This window comes from Carlito syrichta, unplaced genomic scaffold (genome assembly GCF_000164805.1).
Source record: "Carlito syrichta isolate Samal-C Ts95f unplaced genomic scaffold, Tarsius_syrichta-2.0.1 Scaffold169039, whole genome shotgun sequence".
NCBI classification, from domain to species: domain Eukaryota; kingdom Metazoa; phylum Chordata; class Mammalia; order Primates; family Tarsiidae; genus Carlito; species Carlito syrichta.
In genome coordinates, this window is record NW_007113135.1 from 46,048 (window position 1) to 70,051 (window position 24,004).

The 24,004-nt window shown below is 46.8% G+C and overlaps 1 protein-coding gene across 1 annotated transcript in view; it reads right to left on the reverse strand.

Moving 5' to 3' along the window:
• TANC2 (tetratricopeptide repeat, ankyrin repeat and coiled-coil containing 2) overlaps window positions 1-24,004 on the reverse strand; it is a 343,337-nt gene that overhangs the window by 43,313 nt on the left and 276,020 nt on the right. The window contains exons 13-14 of the mRNA XM_021709161.1: window positions 20,176-20,783; window positions 2,022-2,130 (exon numbers count right to left, since the gene is read on the reverse strand). Of these exons, the coding sequence (XP_021564836.1) occupies window positions 2,022-2,130; window positions 20,176-20,783 (717 nt within the window). The remainder of the gene's footprint in view (window positions 1-2,021; window positions 2,131-20,175; window positions 20,784-24,004) is intronic.

The window sequence follows — 24,004 nt, forward strand, 5'->3', positions numbered from 1 at the left end:
TGAGAAATCCTAGATGGAACTGTAACAACCATGAGTCTGTCCTTGCCCTTCAATGGCCGTGGGCAATGGGGCTGAATGCTTGTGGTCTGGGAGCCGTGGAGGCCCACCGGCAGCGAGCACTCTGCACTTGGGGGAGCCTGCTCCCTGCTGCACCAGGAAACCCCAGTGGAGTCTGTCTGCACTCTTCCGCCTGCCACCACGCCAGAGTGTTTACAGCCTGAACCACAGGTGGAACCAGTTGTATCTCAGGCAACCATGCTGCCTGCATAGACATAAGGTAAAACTGTGCTAATGACAGGAGTGCACCGCTTAAATGTAGGTCTCCACATACGAGAGAAAGCTGCACACAGTCAAAGGAAGCTGCATGTGATTTCTCTGTGAATGTGGGACTTATTTTCTAGTGCGAAAAAGACAGGCATCAGCTTCACCTTTGCACTGGTCCTAGGCAGATGGTGATGTTAAAAGAATAACAGGGAAGTTACTAACTATCCTTCAGAAGCTAACAGAAGGACAACGACCTTAGAGTTTATGAAATCTCAGACACTTTTCAGTCTGCTTGAAACTGGAATAAGATACCTTGCCTGTTATTTTAGCTGTACTCTGCTCCTACCAAGTAAGGTCGTTTTTGGTACAGTGATTTGTTAGATGAGACAATTATGATTCAGATGAAGGATGTGCCAGTGTGGGCTTCCCTTTTATCTGATGAACTGGTTGTTCTGGCTGTGTGTTTACATTACAGATCGGGGAGAATCTGCTAGGCTCCTGGAGTTGCCCTTAACACCATTTTTCTCTCCGAAGAGAATCATTTGATCTTTAACCCCGACTGGGTGTGGTGGCTCAAGCCTGTAATCTCAGCACTTTGGGAGGCCAAGGCGAGAAGACTGCCTGAGTCCAGGGGTTTGAGACCAGCCTGGGCGACTTGGTGAGACCTTGTTCTACAATAAATAAATAAATTGGCTGGGCATGTTGCTGCATGCCTGCAGTTCTAGTTATTTGGAAGGTTGAAGTGGAAGGATCACCTGAGCCCAGCAGGTTGAGGCTGTGGTGGCCGTGAGCATGCCTGGGCGACAGAGTGGGACTCTAACTCAACCCCCCCACCAAACAAACAAACAAACAAACAGACAAAAAGCAGTATCCCTGGGGGAAAGTCTCATCCAAAGAACTGTGCAGGACTCCTGCATTTCTCAATTCTAAGGCAGGAAAAGAACTCTGAAGAGATTTCAGGGTATAGAATTATCAGACACAACAGTAAACCGTGGGGAGAAAAATCAGGACAATAAATTTCTCCCTCTAATTTTGTGTGTTAACTAAGAACTATCATATGAATAATCCATTCCTTAGCACTGGGGGTTGTACCCTTTTTGCTTGGCATCCCTGGCACCTTATACCACACCTCAGTAGTGGCTGAATAACAGATGGATGCTTGGACATCACCATGTGCCTTCTCTGCAGCCTCATGAATGTTGGGAGAGAAAGATGATGTTATGAAGCTCTTTGAAGGTTTGCAAGTAGTGGGAAGAAAACTGGGCTGGCAACTTGCAGCAAGACTGGGGAAGACGCTCCAGGGAAGTCTGGTGCTGGCTCTAGAGAGACAGTCTGAAAACCACAGCACCAGGAATATTATTATTTTCACTGAAATAATTATAAAAACACTGAAAGAGTAACTGCTCTCAGTGGTTTTTTTCTTTAGACACTGTGAAAACTGCAGCAAACTGTTACAACATGATTATCCTCAGAGAAGACAGGTCACACATGGAGCTCATACATACATGTGTGTATGCCCCTTACCCAAGCAAACACACACACTTCCTGAGAAGCCTCGCAATCTGTTATGCTGGCAGACGGCTGGCGTAGCTCTCCTTCTGAAGGCTTTGGGAGGAGCAAGTCTCGCATTTTAGGAGACGGGCCCATCGTGCAGGAACACGTGTTTGGAAAGCAGTGACTGAAATAATGGTAGCTTCACATACAAAATATCAAGGAAAGTCTGCTAGGAAAAAAAAGGCTCCCACTTCTCTGATTACCTTAAAAATGTGTGCTTTGAGGATGTGATGTCCCAGTTCAATAGTCTGCTGTCGGTTTAGTTTTCCCTCTTGACGAGAAAACCAGAAGGCAAGTAATGTGTGACCACTCCTGCAAAGAAAAAGAGACTCATTGGAGACGTTCTGATGCCACAGTTCTGCACCGGGTGGGGCACTGTTCAGGTCCAGCCATCCTTCCAGCAAAACTCTGTCTCATTCAACCAGTTTCTCAGGGAAAGGTATCTGCTCTGGGCAAAGAATGGGAACTGCAAGATTCCTAGGCAGTCCTTCATCCAAATCACATGTATAAATATCACAAAATGCCATTTCTAGGAGGCTTACACACATCCCACACCCAGATGGCGTTTTCATTTTCTGTCTCTGTCAGCAACTCTTACTTGGCTCATGTGCAAATGTCAGTGTAGATTAGGGTCTCATCTTTGGTCCCGTTCTCTCCTGTCTGGATTAGTGTATTCACCCTCAGAGCCTTCACCACCACCTAGATCCTGTATCTGTGTCTTTTTCTGGACCCCCCTTCCGGAATTGGTTGAAAATCGTGCATTTATTCTCACATGCCCAAACGTCAATCACCTTCCAAGTGTTCCCCACTGGATGCAATACACCTACCGAGATGCTTCTCCCACTGCTCAAAACAGCTTTTGAACTCGTCTACTTGGAAGTCTTTTAGTGTTTCTGCCACTTTTTGTCCCACCTCTTCCATACTGGCAAAAGGCTTCCCTTAGAGAACTTTTCTCATCCAGGAAACAAGAGAGCGGTTAGGGGCAAGAGCAGGTGAACAGGGAGGGTGGCTCATGCCACTGTGGGTCCAAACTGCCGAACACTCAGCATGCTGTGGGCAGGTATACTCGCAAATAACCTATTATGAAATGGCAGACATGTTGACTCTCCAAGAAAAAACGAACAAGCTGACACAACCAAGCTGGCTGGTCCACTGATGCCGATGGGCTCCCAGAACGCCCTAGCAGGGGAAGCCTGCACTATAAGGGGCCCACTCTCCCCCCCAAAACTCTGGGTTTTTTGGGTCCCCCTTGTACTTAAGTATTAATGTGCTCATGCATATGTATGTGCATGTGTGTCTGATTGTGACATATATGTATGTTTAGAGTTTGCATGTATTTCTATTTCTGAAGGACATCTGAATTATTTATATTCTCCGTATTAACTGGCACAGTCCACTGCATATAAAAATGCTCAATAACATTTGTTTAGAAGCCTGAAACTTGGCATTAAAAAAAACACTGGGCTAGGCTTGGTGGCTCAGCCTGTCATCCCAGTACTTTGGGAGTCCAAGGCGAGTGGATTGCCTGAGCCCACAGGTTCGAGACCAGCCCAGGCAACTTAGCGAGACCTCATCTCTACAATAAATCAAAAATTAGCCAGGCATGGTAGTGCACACCTGCAGTTCCTGCTTTTTGGAAGGATTGCAGGAGCGGAGCCCAGCAAGTCAATGCTGGGGTGGCTGTGAGTGTGCCACTGCACTCCAGCATGGGCAACAGAGTAATACTCTAACTCAAAAAAAAAAAAAAAAAGAAAAAAAGAAACAACACTGGATACCTATGGGATGTATCCTCTTATATCTGCAATGGCCTCTAGCGACTGTGGACACTTAGAACTTTCTCCTGCCCACCAAACTAGTAGTCAGTCGGCCTCTTTGTATCACTGGTAACACAGCTCTCCTACTCCTTCTACTTGGAGTGCCACAGAAGACAGAAATGAAACCATGGTCTCAGTTTCAAGTCAAATGAATTAATCAAGCAGTAGACCAGTAGTGAGTGAGCTTTTGCTGGTGATGCTTCCATCAAATGAGGTTCAAATGTTTACTGGAAGATTTTTCTCTCATACTGAATACTGACTACTTAGCTAGGTTTAAGCTGAAGACATCTCACACTGAAATCTGCAACACAAATATTCTTTATTTCTTGATTTTTTTAAACGCTTGAGAAAACAGCCTGAAGCCTAGCCTTCACTGCAGCTGGCTAGAGATGGCAGCATTTGCTTCTGGAGCTGACCGGGTCTGAGAAGCTGCAGGCCATGTGGGTCAGGGCAGGTGAGGGTGGTGGCTGTGGCTCATTTCCCTTCAACACAGGCAGCGGCGTGACAAGAGAGGCTCGGATGGGTTCGCCAGGCAGCAAGCGCGTGATGTGCTGGGCACGGGGCATCAGCGGTCAGTGCTAGCCCGAGATTTGGCATTGCTCTTCGTATGCGGTAACTCTCCCGCCATCGCTCCCCAATGAGATGCACTCTGAAGCTGGCGCTTTCCCTCACAACCGTCCTCCTTATGACTTCATTTTTTAAAACGAAACCTGCGTGCTGTTTTTCTCCTCTCTTCACACTCACATGAATGATCCAGGAGTCTTGTTCTCTCCATCTTTTCCTCTCTGCTGGCTCCCTGGCCCTTCCCAATAATCTACATTGCAGAAATCTATCAAAACTTTGCTCATAATCCTTCACTAGTTTTACCTCCCCTTTGATGCACAACTGAAATTCCTAAGCATGGCAGTCAAAGGTCTTCCATAATTTGCCTCCTGTCGACCTGTCTTTACCCCCTCACCTTGTACCTTTAACTCTAGACACAGTGAATTACCTGGAGACTTTCCCTCTGCCTGGGATTCTCCTTCCTATGTAGTTCATCAGAAAAACTATCAAGTGTCGGCTCACGCCTCTCCTCTGGGAAGTCTTTCCTGTGCCCCCCATGTGTCCCTGCTGTACCTGGCACATGTCTCCCTTACAGTGCCCACTGCAGGACACTCAGCTTTCATGTCGGCCCAGTAGACTGTTGGATAGAAGCCATGCTTGCCCACATATGTACTGCTAGATAGTAAGAGTACCTACAGAGGGTGCCAAAAAAGGGCACACGTTTTAAGGAAAAAACTGTGTTAAAATTGTAATACTCAATATATTCCTATTACAAAAGATGAATACAAGTCACATTTGACTTCTGCAATTATAGGAGGTACTCAAAGTGGTTCACATCAGCATCTAGACACTTCCGATGATGGTGAACATCTCTTAAATGTGTGAACATGTTTTGGCACCCTCAGTATTTGCAGCATGAGTGAATTAGAAATACCATCTCACACCTGCATACTACCTACCTTATGGTTTCCAAAACACCTTCATAGTTCCTAGATTCTCACAAAAACACTATACTGTAGGCATGACTGTAAATAGTCCTCCTAAAATTACTCCAGCGGAGGAAAAGCTGAGACTCAGCAAGTCTGAAGGACAGATTCCCAGCTCACATGGCCAGGAAGTGAAAGGGCTGGTATGTTGACCCAAGCTTTTCCGAAATCCAGTTCTGCCGAAACCTAGTTCCAGGATCACATGGAGAAATTTAGCAACCTGGTTTCTGTTTCAGAGCACATTTGTGTTAAAACAAGCAAACAAACAAGCCAACCTACCACTGTAAAGAGCAATGCGTTTTTTTGTATGGTATAAACTCTGAACTCTTACTGCAGTTAAAAACAGCAACCATACTTTTGACATTTTTTATTGGCATTTTGGGAGAAGATAGAAAGAAATAGAGATTGCTCTAATAAGCACGGCATGGTTTTACGTGTGAGTGAACACAGCCATGCCATCCTTCCATAATTAAAAATGATGGCTATCCTAACCAACTTTACCATGGGCTCAGATGTGGTTATAAAGGCCACGGGGGGAGTGGTGAAGGCAGAGGGAATTAGTTTCACATAGCTTATATAATGCTATCACCTTGGGATTCTAAGTTACTTTGCAAATTTCCCTGTCTACATTCAGAGTTGACTCTTCATCTTGAAAGTCAAACAGACCTATGTTCAAATTCCATTTCTGCTACTCACAAGTTTTATAACCTAGGACAAGAAATTTAACTGCCTAGTAAGACAGGATATAACAATATCTCTCAGGATGATGGTAAGAATTAAGACATATTTAAGCCGGGCTCGGTGGCTCAGTCTGTAATCCCATGCCTTTGAGAGGCTGAGGTGAGTGGATTGCCTGAGCCCGTGGGTTTGAGACCCACCTGGGCAACTTGGCGAGCCCTCAGCTCTACAATAAATCAAAAATCAGCCGGACGTGGTAGCGTGTGCCTGTAATTCCGGCTACTCGGAAGGCTGAGGCAGAAGGATCGCTGGAGCCCAGCAGGTCGAGGCTGCGGTGGCCGGGAGCGGCCACTGCACTCCAGTCTGGGCGGCAGAGTGAGACTCCAACTCAAAAAAAAAAAACAAAAAAACAACAACAACAACAACAAAAAAACTAAGACATATTTAATGAAATAGACGATATTTCTTTTGTACCCTGCGCAGTAGCCTAGGAATGACCAGTAACCAAAAATGACTGTCTAAACATATGGGAAGATGATGATGTGGTTAAAAAAAAACTTTAATCTTTAACATGTGCAGCAGGTGAAGTGTGACCCCTCCATACCCCATCCCACTACCTTTGCAGCCAGAAGAGAAACCCCTAGATCAAGGATAAGTTCCTGGCATGTGGATGCCATTCACGTTAGTCAATGCAGGAAGACCTGGAGTGTCACCTCAGGCAGAGAGGGGATAAGGACAGAGTTAACCGGTCCCTAAAAAACACGGTGGAAGTTAAGCTGACAAAAGGAACACGCATTCCTCAGGCAGACCACAATCCAGGACAGTCAGTCTTCAATCCAAGGGATTTCGGGAGCATTGGTCACACAGGTCAGAGCTGAGGCCCCTCTCCCAGCACTGTCTTCTCCCTCCATTCCTGGACAGCCACACAAGCTTAGACAAAAGCCAGCGATGGTGGCGTCTGAATACTGGAGAGTAGACACTGCCTCCAGCTCATCTGCAGGCGTCAGCAGCCCTTGGTACAAGTTGCTGGAAACATGCCGCTCACTCTGGATAACTCTGGGCAACAAGGCCGTGAGGACCTACTGGCCTGGAAGGCCTCATTTCTGCACCTTGGGAGTTCAGAGTCACAGAGTCTTCTAGGGAAAGACCTCTAAAACAAGCCTCATTTCCATGCCCCCATTTAACAGTCTGGAAGCAGGGTAGCAGTTGTTTTACACAAAACATACAATGGTGCTACGTTTGTTTTTCTAATAGATTTTCACTTCACACCCCAGGGAAGTAGCTAGTCTTCAAGTTTCTATTTGTACTGTTGCAACATGCTAACAAATAGATGGCAATGTTTCTGGCATGGGTATCTTTTCATCCTTCTAGTCACAGGGATTTCATTCATTTTTATGACAAACTTGAAACACAACATTTTAGTTTCGCAGAGAAACAACACTAAGGTGTTTGGCTATTCTGTGTAGTGCTCAGGTATGACCAGTGGTCTAGTTACAGGCACTGGCAGGGGACTGCTTACCATCAAAAGCCTATCTTATGTGTCCTACAATTTGGGCAGAAATGACATGTGCTGCTGTGAGACATCATTAGAGAGGTGAACGTGGGCGATGATTTAGGAGGCCTCTCGAGACTGGAGTTTCAGAGCAGAGACCGCAAACCACCCATAAGACTGGGCTCCCTTCCAGGCAAGAGGTGCTGCTGGGAAGCAGCTTCTTTGCCAGGGACCTTGCATTTAAGCAAGGTCATGTGACAGTGTTCTGGTTAGTGAAATATGGCAGAAATAATACTCCTCACTTCAGACTTGGTACAGAAGCCTCTTCTATCCTTCACTTCATGGGTCTTCCCCCATCTGCCAGCTCCTGGCAGATGGGATCCTTGGAAGCAGGCTGTTAAAGATGGCAGAGCTGCGGCTAGTGACCATACTGGGAAGACCTCTTCCAAACCATGTGTTGTCTTTGGACATTACGTGAGTGAAAGATAAATTTCTACTGTGATAAATCTCACAGGATTTATTTGTTTTAGTAGTTAATGTTCCCATCTGTAAACGAGAAGACCAGCCAGTTTTTGAGGAACTGGGAACGGGGGATGGAGAGAAGGATGAAGAAAGAGTAAGGAGGCGGACTATAGAAGCACATCTCTATGTCAGTGCAACGCAACAAGCACATACTAAAGCATATTCATCACATAAGTTCGACATTTGGAAACAAATTGAAATGATGATACAAGATTGTGAAGCAGACTCCATGAGAATAGAGAAGTTGCTACAACTTGTGACAGTAATAAGTCACTTTCTGTCCCTACTAGCCTCCATATAAAAGGCTCCCCATTCCTAACTGCTGTCACTTGTTCCTAGCCAAAAGGAAATAATCCTTTCTTTGAGTTGGAGTCTCACTCTGTTTCCCAGACTGGAGGGCAGTGGCATGCTCCTGGCCACCGCAGCCTTGACCTGCTGGGCTCTGGCGATCCTTCCGCCTCAGACTTCCAAGTAGCTGGAACTATAGGTGCGCGCTACCACGTCTGGCTATTTTTTTTTTATTTATTGTAGAGATGAGGTCTCACCAAGTTGCTTAGGCTGGTCTCAAACCTATGGGCTCAGACAATTCCCTCGCCTCGGCCTCCCAAAGTGATGGGATTATAGGCCACTGCACCTGGCCAAGGAAATAATCTTTTAAGTCCACAAGACACCTAACTGAGAGGACTCAAACTGTGGTATCATCGATCAATTCTCCACCAGAGCCCGCCATGAACTAAAGGTGAAAGAGGTAAGTTATTTTAAGTGGAGTTTCTCTTGTGATACCAGGGGTCTTTTGTTTGCGAAAAAGTAACTCACAGGATGATCTGACACAGTGATTAGTCCAGTCAGATTGGTTCCTCAGAGAAATTCCAGGGCTACCATCAGGGACTCATTGTTTAGGACACGGAGGAGGTCACGCTTTTGCCAAGGATCGTCCCGTCTCCACCTGCCTTTCTGCCAGTTATAAAAGGACAAAGGCATCTTTTGGTCACAGCTCAGTATTTTTTTTTTTCTTTTTCTTTGAGCTGGATTCTCATTTCATCATCCCAGCTGGAGTGCAGTGGCATGCTCATGACCATCCCAGTGATGACCTGTTGGGCTCCAGTGATTCTTCCGCCTAAGCCTTCCAAGTAGCCAGAACTAAAGGGGTGCGCTACCACGTCTGGCTAACTTTTGACTTAGTGTAGAGACAAGGTCTCGCCACATTGTCCAGGCTGGTCTCAAACCCATGGGCTCAGGCAACCCACTTGCCTCGGCCTCCCAAAGTGCTGGGATGTCAGGCTGAGCCACTGACAGCATTTTCTACAGCTCCTGAGCCCCAGTAGAAATCGCAGTGTGGGAAGTGAGACGATGTGGGTCCCTGGAAGTTCCAATCAGTTTGTCCTGTTAGCCACGCCAATGTACATCCCTGGGCAGGAAGGGACTTTCGGGTGCCTCCTCCTGACAGCCAGGCTCCCAGGCCTCGTCACCTGCAGCCTCTCTCGTCTATGCTGTGTCTCTTTCTTACTCTGTATTGGCCCATTCCCCAGTGTCTACTAACATGGTCAAGTCTTTCCCTTCCTTCAGTGCTATCATTTTGGGAAGTACACGCAGTCTAAGCTAGCAGTCTTCACCTTTTCATTTCACGTTTAATTTTTGACTCATGGACATTAGACCTCTGGTACCGATCGTTGCACTCAAAGTGTTCTGCAAAAGCCACAAGTGGCCCCTTAGCCTTCACTTTCCGGCAGGGCGAGATCCTGGGGCACTTGCTCTCCTTGCGCTGGCCTTCTCCTCCGACTTCCACTGATCTTTCTTTCTCATTGCTAACTCTGACAGCCCTCTGGGTTATGATCTGGCTCAACACCTTCTTCTGCCATTTCAGTGTCGCTGTGTCTGTGTGCTCCCAAACTGCCTGCTTCATATTTTTAGCCTGGGTGACCCAACTGGGTGCTGCGGATTCTTCTGTTTGCTGGGAACGCGTGACGAGCCTTCTCTCTGTCCGTTTCCTAGTCACATCGCTAAGAGTGCTCTGTGTGGCTTTCCTCGGAGGCACCGACCACAAACGACCACGAGCCTGTTCTTCCACCTTCCTCCGTTCAGAAAGCTCCGATCGGTGAGGGGCATCACCAGCACCCGTCATTCGAGGTGGGTTCTGAAGTCACCGGGTTCCCTCCAGCCTTACCTTCCACACACACACAGACAAAGTGCTTCTGCGCATCTCGAAAAAAGGCTCTCCCACATACACCTGCTCTCCACGCTTGCATTTCCCATCTGCGCCACGGCTGTAGCTCTCAGCCTCCTCTCTCCTCTCCCTCCAGCACATCTTCCACACACTGCTTGCCAGAGCTATCCTCACACCAGCAGAATCATCTGATCTTTGTTTCCGCCTCAAAAAGTTATCTACAGAATACACTGGAAAGTCTCAGACGTGGCACCTGGGTGCGGTGGCTCATGCCCATCATCCCAGCACTCTGGGAGGCCGAGTGGGAGGCATGCTTGAACCCGGGAGTTCGAGACCAGTCTGGGCAACATAGTGAGAGCTCACCTCTACAAAAAAATCAAAAGATTAGTCAGGCATGGTGGTGGCATGCGCCTCTAGTCCAGTCCCAGCTACTCAGGAGGCTGAGGCGGGTGGATCGCCTGAGCCCAGGAAGTCGAGACTGCGGTGGGCCACGATCATGCCACTGTACTCCAGCCTGGGCAACCAGGAGAGACCCTGACTGAAAATAAAGTCTTAAACATGGCAGTTAGGGCTTTTTTCTAGTGATACCTCCTGCCCTTCTCTCCACTTATGCATCGTAGTCTCTCATCAGAGTGGGTCAGTTCCCCAGAGGCACTTCGTACCTTCATACTCCCCCTTGCTTCTGTTACTGCTGCCACCTTTTTTCTCTGCCTACAGTGCTATCCCAGTCCCATGCTGCTGCTTTTTTTCTAAAACTGTGGGGTACAATGCAGGGTTAGGGATATGAACATTGATCATGCAGGTCCCCTTGTGGATGAGGTGTGCCCCTCTCTCCCCTGGCAGTTTCCCACTACCGCCAATCCTTCTCATAGTATTATGATAATTGTTCAAGGTCTGCTTATGAGTGAGAATACATGGTACTGTTTTTTGTTTCTGTGATAGATCATGAATACGACAGACTCTAAATCCACCCAAGTTGCTAATCCCATGCTTAACAGAACTCGAACCATCCTTCAAGGCTGAACTGACATGTCATCTCTTCTGCAAAGTATTTTCTCTTTGTCCAGGGTCCTATGGCACGCTGCACTACAGCACTACTACCAACTGCCATGTGTCTGACTTCCCTCTAGAGTGTGATGCCTTTAGTGTTGGGGTGTCTTATTCACGTGTTTCTCTAGTGGTTAGCACAGACCTTAGTGTAGAAGAGTAATTCAATGAATGCTTCCTGAATGAAGCTAACCACACGGGGACAAGGGAGAGTAATAGAAGGGTTTCCAGATTCACTTTCCAACTCACTCCTCCATTTGACCTTGAATTTGCAGGTATTTCTGTTGCCACTGATAGGCTGTGAAATGACTCAAATATTGAGAACAGACTGACAGTCCTGATCTCGTTCACATCTCATCTTAAAAATTCCACCTGGGCCATTGTTTTGTTTTACACTGGCCATGTCATATGCTCTTTGAACTATGGCCGCCATGTTTTCTTAGATTTGGTCACCTCCCCAAGGTACAGTCACATTTATAGCTAGCTCTAATTCTAGGCAGAGGGCTACACTAGAATCTCCTCTCTCTCTCTCTGATTTACTTTCGAAATAAACTATGCTTTCCAATCTAAAAAAAAAATTCCACCTGTGGCTAGACTTTGCTGGTGGCTACACCTCACAGTCTGCTTGTTGCCATCCATTCTCGAGGCCCACACAGTTTTGCTAAAATTCCGTCTTCCGTCATTAGCCTATCAGTTGTAACCACTTCAGCACCTTCTTTCTCTGGCTTTCTCATGGAAGTTGAGTTCACAATGTATTTATTTCTAGTCACCCAGTGCTGCTTCAGATTAAATCTAGATGTGGAAGTGCCTGATGAAAGTAAACCAGAAGCTTACCCAAGAGTTGCCTTGGGCAAATGGGCAGGGCAGCATTCTCTCTTTGTAAATACGCAAGCGTGGACAGTGCTTTGCTGTTTTCTCCCACTTTGCCTCACACTTTCCCGCAACTGGTCTCTCCTGTTATCACTTCACTGGTTTTCTCTGCTCCGCAAAGACGACTTCAGGCAGCTGGCAGGGCTGCATGAGACCGGGAAGCTGGCACTCCTTAGAACGGTCATGGTCTGAAACACCAACAGTTGGCACAGGAAGGTTGGTCCCGTCTCCCTTCCTTCTCTATGCCCCTCAGCTCTCTGCTATACTTAGTGTAGCCCTCTGCCTTGAATTAGAGCTAGCTGTAAATGTGGCTGTTAAAGCCACTGACCTGTAAGATCTAGAAGGCAGATCAGTCTTACTTATGTTTGTATCCTCAGCAGTGCTTAACCCAGAGCCTTAAGTGTATTACTTAGTTCCGGTTCTCAGAATGCTTGCTGAAATGCATGTCTTCACTTACTCCTGAGGCAGGGCTGGAGACAACAAAGCACACAGACGCGATCTATAGGGACGTGAGAAACGTTTCTCAACCGCTTTAAGGTGTAATCTTAAAATCAGCACCCCTGCCACTCCTCTGCACACTCTCCAAGTGTGCGTGTGTGTGCAAGTGTACAAGCATGCATTGCCCCTGGCAGGCACCCTGGTCACCATGAGGAAGACAAGGGGCAGCAAGGCGTATGTCCTCATTGAGTTCAGTCATATTCTAGAGGGAACCGTGGGCAACAGCTGAATATCCACATAGTAAATGAATGCTGAGCTGTGGTGAGTGTGAGAAAGGAAGCAAAAAGGTGATCTGATTCAGATAAACACCAGGAGGACTTGCTTGCTAAGGCGGAAGCCCCTCTGGACCTGCAAGTGCAAGGAGGGATCCAGCTGGGTGGGGTGGCCAGCCAGGAAAGTAAGAGGCAGCGGGAGGGAACTGTTATATGCAAAGGCCCAGAGGTGGGAAGTGCAAGTTCTAGGAACCAGCGGAAAATTCTGAGTTGGAGGGAAAATGAATGAGTTCCACCCAGAAGCAATCTGCGTACAGACAGAGTTTTGAGCAATCTGGCTCTGGTTTCACTCTAATCACAGAAAGCCACGAAGGCTCTCCAGGGGGAGGCGACGTGACCTGGTTTGTGTTTTTATTTTTTACTTTTATTTTATTATTTTTATTTTGAGTTGGAGTCTCACTCGGTCGCCCAGCCTGGAGTGCAGTGGGTGCTCCTGGCCACCGCAGCCTTGCCTGCTGGGCTCCGGCGATCCTTCCACCTCAGCCTTCCGAGTAGCTGGAATTACAGGCACGCGCTACCACAACCGGCTGATTTTTTGATTTATTGTAGAGACGAGGTCTCGCCTGCCCAGGTGGGTCTCAAACCTGCGGGCTCAGGCAATCCACTCACCTCAGCCTCCCAAAGGCGCGGGATTACAGGCTGAGCCACCGAGCCCAGCTTGGTTTGTGTTTTTAAAAAGTTGCTCTGGCTGCTGGTGGAGAATGGAAAGCAGGCGGGCAGCAGGGGAGACCAGTTATTAACAGGGGACTAAAGTGACCCGTGTGAGCACCCGGGATGTGGTCCGCAGAGATGGAAGTAAATGGATACTTACAAGCAGAATATGGGTGATGGAACACACCAGACATGTGATGGCTACAGTACGTACATGTCTTGTAGCTGTGGGCTCTTATGGTGGAGAGGACAGACGGCTATGAATGCTGATTTTACTAAGTGTATCTGCTTTGGGAAGTCTCTAGGGATGGCTGAGAGAATTGCTCTACTCACACACGCACACAAGAACAAGAGCTGTCACATCCCGTTAAGCTGGTGACAGTTCATTCTGACCGTCGTGCCATTAATCTTGGCAGACAACCTGGAAAACCTGTGAGCTTCTTATCTTTTGCTACAACCAGTGCTGCTTCAGAAACTCATTCACAGGACAAATTAGCTTCTATTTCCTATGCTACTTTCAGCACCAAAAATTTCCCTAAATCACCTGCCCTACTTCTGTTTCCTTTTAGATTTTTATTTTACCCAGTGTTTCTACTTTAATACTCACCTCAAAAAAGCTACATAAGCATATTTCAACATACATGTTTGTAGCAAAACCAAACACCGCAGAAGAATACAAGTCTCTGTGTTTTCATTAGTTGGCTCTTCTATGTTTTTTTTTTAACAGACAAGGCCTTCCTCTGCTCCCCAGAATGGAGTGCAGTGATGGAATCACAGCTCACTGCAACCCAGAACTCCTGGGGTCAAGCAATCTTCCAGTGTCAGCCTCTTGAGTAGCTGGGGCTACAGGTGCACACCACCACACCTGGCTAATTTAAACAATTTATTTTTTGTAGAGATGAGATCTTGTTATGTTGCTCAGGTTGGTCTCAAACTCCTGGCCTCAAGCAGTCTTCCTGCCTCAGCTCCTTCAAGTGCTAGGATTACAGGCGTGAGCCACTGTGCCCGGCCTGTAAGTATCCCATGATGGAATAAATGGTAAGCATTTATGCTTGCCAAGTCAAACAATGATGCTCTCTTTCCAACTTATCACAGGCAGAACTATGTCGCTGTATATACACTGACTTAGCAAATTTCTCATGAGTGTTTATGATAGTAAGTACAAGAAGTTCTCTGTTTAACTGGATTTTGGGAAGAATTATGATCACTAGCTTTTTCTTTTCTTTTTTTTTTTTTTGAGTTGGAGTCTCACTTTGTTGCCCAGGCTGGAGTGCAGTGGCATGCTCACAGCTACCCCAGCGTCGACCCGCTGGGCTGAGGTGAGCCTTCTGCCTCAGCCTTCCAAGAAGCTGGAACTATAGGCGCAAGCTACCAGGCCCGGCTTATTTATTTACTGTCGAGATGAGGTCTCGCCAAGTTGTCCAGGCTAGTCTTGAGCCCGTGGGCTCAGGCAATCCTCTCACCTCAGCCTCCTAAAGTGCTAGGATTATAGGCTTGAGCCACCACACCCGGCCTACTAGCTTTTTACCAGCATTTTGGATTGGGAAAAGGGGAGAAAACTGTTGCTGTGGCTCGTCTTCTGATGGTCTGACAGTTTTAAAGATGGGAACAGCTTGCCTATCTGACTAACAAGTGTGGATCCCATGATTTATGCTGCAAGAAAGCAAACGGGTAAAGCTGAAGGACATTCATGTGTTGGCAAACTGGACACATTCCCCATTCCATCAGATTTCATGTAACTCCTCCCTTTCACCATATCACAAGGCTGTGACCTTGGGTCGCTGGAGTACCACTTCAGATGTGAGTCTCAAGTTCACTCTTAATGCCAGTGGGGGCTAGAAACTGCAAAATAAGGGAAGATATCCATAGGCAGATCTGACAAATCTCCAGTAACGGTATGGATCAGTGCAGTCTGTCCCTGGAGGTCACATGGGCCACCATGCCATCAAGACGGCTCACCCCCATGCGGGACAGAGAGGCACCACGGGCGGGGCGAAGCTGAACCCAGAGCGGGCCAGGCGCTGCTGTCCAGGGAGCTGCAGCGCCTGCAACAGCCCGGGGTGAGCGGAAGGTGCGCGACACTTGCCTCTCCGCCCTCAGGCTCCCCAGCCGCCCAAGGGCTGACAGTGCCCGGAGCTCCCTGTTCTCCCCGCGCTTTGCCGCTGCGTAGGTTCTCTCCCAGGGCTTCCAGAAGGCAGAGCCCAGTGGCCAGGGGAGGGACTTGGGATGGGAACCTGCAGTGGCCTGCAGGTGTGATGGTCTCAAGTCAGTGCTTCAACGAGGGCAAGGCTGAATGCTATCCTGCCTGGAGGCTCATGCTGGGATGAAAAAGCCAGTGTCAGCCTTCTGTGGTTGTTTCGGAGCCATGGGCTCTGTAGGAACCAGGCTGTGCTTTCTCTGGGGAGGAAGCCTACTTTCTTCTTAGACGTGACCTCTCCTCTGAGCCCTTGCTCTGTGGAATGGGCCGCAGAACGTCAGGTCTCCAGTGAACAGTTCGCTGGCTGACACTGCCAAGTAAGTTACTGGAATTGCAACAGACCACTCACTGTGATTAATCACCTCTGGCTAGAGAGAATCAGGTGAGCAGCCGGCTGTCTCCGTAGGAACAGGCAGGGCTTGTGCCGCCTTCTCCCATCCCCTGCCAAAAGATCTGCTACTCTTAGTTGGAGGAAATCTGGCTAAACCAAATTAGGCTTCCATAACACAATCTCATTAGGCTGTATCAGCTCAATACTCATTATGCAGGGTCACAACAGACAAGCTTCCTACCGCTAACTTCAAACTTTTAAAAATAAGGCAGCTGGCTGGGCGCAGTGGCTCACGCCTAGAATCCCGGCACTTTGGGAGGCCGAGGTGAGAGGACTGCCTGAGCCCACAGGTTTGAAAACAGCCTGGGCAACTTGGTGAGACCTCATTTCTACACTAAATCAAAAAATTAGCTGGGCATGGTGGCGCATGCCTGCAGTTCCAGGCTGAGGTGGAAGGACTGCCTGAACCCAGCAGGTTGAGGCTGCAGTGGCTGTGAGCATGCCACTGCAGTCCAGCCTGGGCGACAGAGTGAGACTCCAACTCAAAAAAAAAAAAGGGGCATCTGACTCTTCTGATCCTCATGTCAAAATCTTTCATAAAATACAAATCAAAATGTTAATCTAAGAAGCAAGATATTGTGAAAGTAGATATAAATGGGAACGGAGAGAGAAAAAAGAATTCAGATGTATTCAGAGCTCCCAAAAGTTGTGTGGAAATATCAAGCAGAAACTGGACAGTACCACAAGGCTGGTGGTCCTCAACTGTCTACTCTACAGGCCTTAAATTTTGACTATCAGAGTCATTTGTAGTTTGGATAACAAAGGCTGGTGACTGCTTCCCTCAGATGCCTTACTGAAAATGCACAAGTTGCTTCAAATGGGTTTTCTACCTCCCTACCACAAGCATAAAAGCAGGTATTAGTTTACTGGATTACTGTGGTAATCTGATATCTCAGTGCCCAAAGGACTATGACACAGGACTGATGACTGACCAACAGGGGACAAAAAAAGTGGAAAGCACTTTTTTAAGATGGTTGAAGGTTGCTAAGTCCCTCAAGGGCACACTGTTATCCAAAATGAAAGCAAGAAACCCTGCTGGTGTTGATGTTGCAAGACTCCCCAGTGATACTCTGCTTAGTTGATAAACACACACACACCCACCCTGTTACCAAGCCAAGAAAAGGCGTCATCTCTAAACCGCCTCTTTTTGTGACAATTCCACGTCTACGCAATGTTAGATATTCTGTCAATTCTCTGCCCAGATTCCGGGACAACAGGCGGTCTGACATATCGAGAAAGTTCCGCCTCGGCTGTAGCACTGCCCTCTGGTTCTGCTATTTCTTTTTTCCAGCACTCTCTCCACCTTGGGCAGAAGCTGCCTTCTTGGGTGACCAAGACCAAGAGATATTGGTAAAAATATTTTGGGTAAAATATTTTCATCTGCTGATTCCCTTATAAGGTCAACAGGTTCAGGGTGAACAACTGGTGTTGAAACAGACCAGAAAATAACGCTGTGCTGCTTCTAGTTCTCTTTACACCACAGAGAGACACCGTCAGGCCCTGGCTTACGTGGTATGACTTCAGAGGGGCAGAGTTGGTCTCTCTGGTCTATCAGCACATATGCGATGCTGTGGGGAATTGGGAGAAAGGTGGGGGAGCAATGTGTAAGGGGGGAGGCAGAAGGCAGAAGGCCCCAGAGGCACACCTGTCAGGAGAGTCATGCCATCAGATTGGCCTGGATGGAAGCAGCAGAAATCTGAGAAAGGACTGCCTGGGCTCCGCCAACAGCATTACATTCTTAGTGAATTTCCATCTCATTGACCCAGGAGCCTCAAGCTCTGAGACCAATACTTCAATATTTCAGCAACAAATCTGGTGCCACCAAGTGCTGAGGAGGCTGGATTCCACCTGAAATGAAGCCTAAGGAAGCTTTTTTTGATTACTTGTGGTCCTGTTTACAGATTTTGTCCTCTGCCATTAAGTGAACTATGATGACCTCTCAGCAGCTGTGCTATTCAAGCACCAGGGAGCAGGTTATACAGCACCTGAAGCTGGGAGTGCTGGCCCTCGGGGTTCTGTGCTCCAGACTCCCAATGGATCAAGTGCTGGGATGCCGAGCCACGTGTGCAGCCAAGCCCCAGTTTCTGTTTTCTTTTTTGAGTTGGAGTCTCCCTCAGTCACCCAGGCTGGAGTGCAGTGGCACACTCATGGCCACCACAGCCTAGGCCTGCTGGGCTCAGGGGATCCTGCTGCCTCAGCCTTCCAAGTAGTTAGAACTACAGGTACACATGACCATGCCAGGCTGATTTTGTGACTTGTTATAGAGACGAGGTCTCACCAACTTGACCAGGCTCATCTTGAACTCCTGGGCTCAGGCAATCCTCTTGCCTCTGCCTCCCAAAGTACTCGGATTACAGGCATGAGACACCGTGCCTGGCTCAAGACCCATTTTCTTCTGAGATTCCTGTAGATTTCATCTACTATGAGCTGGTAACTCATTGGTAGTTGGGCTGCCTTGGATCTCTCAGCTTTCAATCCTTGGAGATGCCCCAGGATCTGCAGTCCAGATCAGTTAGCCACGTTCCTCTGGGAACCGACATAGTGTTTATTAGGCAATCCTAGTTGTGTCTTCTTACAGACATAGTTGCTGACTCTACCTGCTAAGTGCTGGCAGGAGTATCCGTAGGGTTTACAGCGAAAACCTTGCAGGAGTGCAATGCGGTTCACAGAAGACTTGGCTTTTTTTTGGTTTATTTTTTAGAAACTTGTGCCCCTAAATGCTCATAGCAGAAGACTGTTGCTGCCATCCGATTGGTCTACTCTTGCAAAGGGAGGAGAGGAAACTGAACATGCCCTGAGCATTTTCTGTGTGTTATGTGTTATTCGAGGCATTACACAACCCCTCACTTAACTCTCACCAACTCTAGAAAGAAGACATGTTCATTGCTCTGTGTAGATAAGCAAACTCAGTCTCAGAAACATGATGTAAGGTTTTCCGAAGGTCACAGTTCCTAGAAGAGATGGGATTTATATGCAGGTAATCTGACTCAAAAATTTATGTTCTTTCCACCATAGCGAGTTTCTTTTAAAAAAGTTTCCTTCTCGGGGAAAACACCACAAAATCTACTACCTGGCTTAGTATCGCCATCATGATCCGGCACTGATTTTGAGTAATCAGCGTGAAGTGAGCTGAGCAGCATGTCCACAGGCATAGCTGTCTCTCACGGTCACAAGGGTAGCGACATCCCAGCACGGTTAGAGCCTGAGTCTGTGATGAGTCACAGCGTGAGGCACAGTCAGATCTGGCCTATCTTCTTTTCAAGCCAAAATACACTCTGCCTTTACCAGTTATGCTGTTGTTTTCTTTGTTTCCAGGAAATCAGTAATATACCTAGCTTTTGAAAACACCAACTTTATTAAAGGAATGACTCTTTAAAAGTGTTAGTGTGGAGAAGTAGAGAGCACACTCCCCTAGGACACTAGAGAAGGAGGTCTCAACAGAAAGAGAAGGCTTCTTATCTTGTCTAGTTTGTCGAGTTGAGAAACATTCTCAAGTCAGGTTCAAGCTCACTGGGAAAAGGAGCTGGGGTAAGTCAGGAACTCTGCTGCATGCAGGATGGGCAGTGGCGGTAGACACTATGTATTTGCCACCCCATTCTAGTCCCTCCTCGCTTCTTCACCTATGACTTTGCAAGCTGATTCAGCATCTTAAGGCCTTGATAGCAAAATAGGAATGACACCTTATTTATCTAAAAGCAGAATGGACAGACCAGCTGATCTCATCAAACATTTCTCAGCTGTGAGGTTAAAGATTCTATTTTCTGGTATAAATCTTAGTACTGGCTAGACTTTAATAAGGTTAGCGATTGGTGACTTTAATGATGATAAGGTTTTCACAAGAGCAATAATTTTTAAATGATTCTGCTGTAAGTCAGAGAGATGAACAATATATCAATTCTCTGTTCACATCTGAAGAATACTGAGGAAGTCTGTTAAGCAGCTAATAATATAGCCTGTCATTCCTAATGGGGACATTTAAAATTATTTAGGAAACACAGAAATGCAGGGTAGCATGCTAAATATCTACGCAGATGTTGAGTCTCCAGGAAATAACACTGTGAGACAATAAATTACTTAACCTCATTATAGTCTTGCCTTGAGAAGAAACAGAGATGAGGTCTCTACCATGTGAAATGCTGAATAAAGAAACTTCTCACTGCTTTCAATCCCCATGCTCCATGCAATAAATATAACACAGACTCAGAACTGCTTATCACAGATCTATGCCCTACCTGGGATCACATAGAAATTTGGTCTTCTCTCCTTCTTCTCTCCAGATAAGCCATTCGCGAAAAGAAGGATGCACAAACATACGCGTCATGTCTCTGCGCTTGATCAGGAACATGGAGAGGTTCTCCATTCTCTGTTGAAAATCCTCCCACTCCAGAGTGCCTTCAATGCTACCAGCATTGATGGCCTGGAAGATGTGCTCATCAGTCAGTGGGTGGAGCGAGGCCACTGCCACATTCAGGAGAGGCATCACCCGGTCAAAGGAAGACTGGGTTGGGAATTTCATGTTGCACTGCAGTAAGTAGACCTCTGAGAGCGAGACAGGAACTACTTTATAGCTAGAGCTCTTTAACACTAGGTAGCCTTTTTCTATGAGGTCAAATGTGAGTTTCAGGTATAGGTAGGACCCTTGGCTGAGGGTTTTGAGATGAGAGCTGAGTTTGCCAAAGGCAGTGTTGTCCATTTTGCCATTGAGTGAGATGTTGCTCTGGATTTCGGCGCTGCTGTGTATCCGGTGCAGGATGTAAGCCTGCAGGTCCTGGTCTATGGCTTCATTCTCTTCCAGGTGATCCAAAAAAATCCTGTGGAAAGGCAGCAGCTTGGTGATTTCCTAAAACAGACAGAGAGAGAGAGAGAGAGAGAGAGAGATAGAGAGAGAGAGAGAGAGGGACAGAGACAGAAAGACCTTCAGTTTCCCCTAAATCTTGTGATAAACCACGAGGCCTACACATTTATTCTGACCTTCTGAGTGGCCAAAGAAAAGAGGAAGATATGATCAAGTATTCATATCCTTAAACTAAAACACAGTTGTTGTGTAGGATGGGCACAATTTTTCCTATCACTGAGACTTAAGACAATTTTTTATGGGTCTCCATAAAGAGAACTTTAGGAATGGTTTCATGGTCATTATTCCAAACATTACCCTTAAACTAAATATAAAATGGAGTGCCACATAACTCTTTTGTTGTGATTTTTCTTAGTGTGAATGAGGTATAATGCCAAAGTACAATTCAGTAAGAGAAATGTGTAAGGATTCAAAGAATGCCACTGAAAAACATGGCTTTCTAATCCCCTAATAAAATGACTTCATTAAACTTTGGCCGCCTGGAGATGCCTTAGCTGAAAGGAACACTTTTTTTTTTTTTTGAGTTTGAGTCACACTCTGTTGCCCAGGCTAAAGTGCAGTGGCACACTCATGGCCACTACAGCCTCAACCTACTGGGCTCAGGTAATCCCTCCACCTCAATTTTCCAAGTAGCTGGAAGTACAGGCATGTATCACCATGCCCAGCTAATTTTTTAAAAAAAATTGATTGTAGAGATGAGGTCTCGCCAAGTTGCCCAGGTTGGTCTCAAGCCCGTGAGCTCAGGTGAGCCTCTTACCTCGGCCTCCCAAAGTGCTGGGATTACAGGCATGAGCCACCGCACCTGGCCAGGAACATTTCCAATTACAGAAACTTTGGTCATCTGCTTGGAGATCATATTGGGGGGAAGGTGCCAGGGCTTTGTGGCGACTCTTAGGCACTGAGTTTTACCCTTTCTTCTCTACTTGTGAACTCCTGTGAGTACCCATTCTCTTTCCTGCGTCAATTTCTTCTTAGTTGGATTACACACACATAAACCCCATTTTTCTTTTTTATGAGTTAGAGTCTCACTCTGTTGCCCAGGCTGGAGTGCGGTGGCACACTCATGGCCACCCCAGCTTCAACTTGATGGGTTCCGGCGATCCTTCTGCCTCAGCCTTCCAAGTAGCCGGAACTACAGGCATGTGCTACCACACCTGGCTAATTTTTGATTTATTGTAGAGACAAGGTCGCGCCAAGTTGCCCAGGCTGGTTGAACCCACAGGCTCAGGCAATCCACTCACCTTGGCCTCCCAAAGTGCTGGGATTACAGACTGAGCACCAAACCTGGCCTGAACCCCATTTTCTTTCCTCCGCTACTAGCCTGCATCTCTGTTCCCATTTTTAGCAAAACTTCACAGAGAAGTTTTCTGTTTGTTGCTTCTAATTCTCCCCTTTCACCCTCTCCTTTATTTGTTCCAGTTAGGCTGTGCCCTCACGGCTTTGCTGAAATGATTCTTGTCCAGGTTATCAGTAATCTTTACTTTGCCAAATCGACATCAAGCTTTAGTTCTTAGCTTCCTCACTGTCTCAGCGGTGCGGAGCACTGCTGCCTGCACCTTCCACCTCTGCAGCAGGCCCCTCGCCTCCCTCTGAGCACACTTGCACTTTTCTCGTTAGCCTTTTGGTGGGCTTCTCTTTTCTTCCCCAGCCCTCCCAGGGCATGGGTCTCTATTCCTCCCTCTTCCCCAGTCATTTTCCCTTCCTAAAACAGTTTATCTAGTTCATGGTTCTAAGTGTCTGTATGCGGATGATGCCTATGTTCTGTTTCCAGCTTAGTCCTCTCCCACTGTGTATCTGTCTCGTCAATGTCTACATTTGGATGTTTCATAGACAAACAATGTGACGAAATCAGAACTACTGAATTCTGTCCCCCACTACAGAACTTCCCCATGTCAATAAATGGCATTACTATTGACCCCACCACCAAAACCCTAGGAGGTCTCTGTGATCTATTTTCCTTGAATCACCACTGACCCATTTGCTCATGAAAAACCCAAGATTCATCACAGAATCTTCGCTCTTGCTCACACCCACATCAGTCCTTTCGACCCTCCTTCAAAATAAGAGTCCAAATATGCCCACTTTGTAGGTCTCCACCATTACCAGTTCGGTGTACGCCACCATCACCTTTCGCCTGTACTTGCTTCCATTCTTGATGTCCTGATTTTACTGCCTAGAGAGCCAGCAGACAGAGATCTTCTAAAAAGTAGATCAGGGCTGGGTGCTGTGGCTCAAGCCTGTAATCCTAACACTTTGGGAGGCCGAGGTGAGAGGACTTCAAGACAACCCTGAGCAACATGGCATAACCTCGTCTCTACAGTAAGTAAGAAAATTAGCCAGGCATGGTAGTGTGCGCCTGTAGTTCCAGCTACTTGGAAGGCTGAGGTAGAAGGATCGCCGGAGCCCAGCAGGTCAAGGCTGCGGTGGCCATGAGTGTGCCACTGCACTCCAGCCTGGGTGATTCAATCAGTGAGACTCTGACCCCCCCCCCCCGACCCTAGAAAATGGTAGATCAGATCTCACACGTATAAGGCTCCTTGGAGACACCTTGCCTCCCTACTGTATCTAAAACAACTACCATCTCCACCCATCCCTTCATGCTATTTTATCTTCCTTCATAGCACTTAACACACTACCTGCCATCTTAGAATATGTTTCCTTTTTACTTATTGATTGTCTGGGCTCCTTACTAAAACATAAGCTTTACAGAGGCTGGGACACTGTCTGTCTTGCTCATTGATGAATCCCCAACCCTTAGAACAGAGCCAGAGATACTCCAAGGACTTAAAAATGTTTGTGGAGATAATGATCAACTATGAATGAGGGTCCATTTTTTAAAAACTATGAATTATTTTAGTGTCATAACTGAAAGAAAATATTTAAAACAATTCTTAATTGAAGTACTTTTTCTGTTCTCTGGCATAGCTGAAAAATTGAAATCATCGGTTCTATCCAGTCTTAGGCATTCTTTTAAGACTGAACATGACACTATGTGAGAATTCGTACAAAGGTAATATCTCTTAAGCAAACACTTGGTAGAAGTGGTCAGAGATGGTGTTTCTGGAAGTTTCTTTTATTCCAGAACAATCAATTTATTCTTAACAATAAATCTACTGACTAATAATAATAGGTTATATACATTTTTTTAGTTGTAAAGCTGCATTTATGTTGATTCAGTCACATTATTTAACTCAAATTACTTTGAG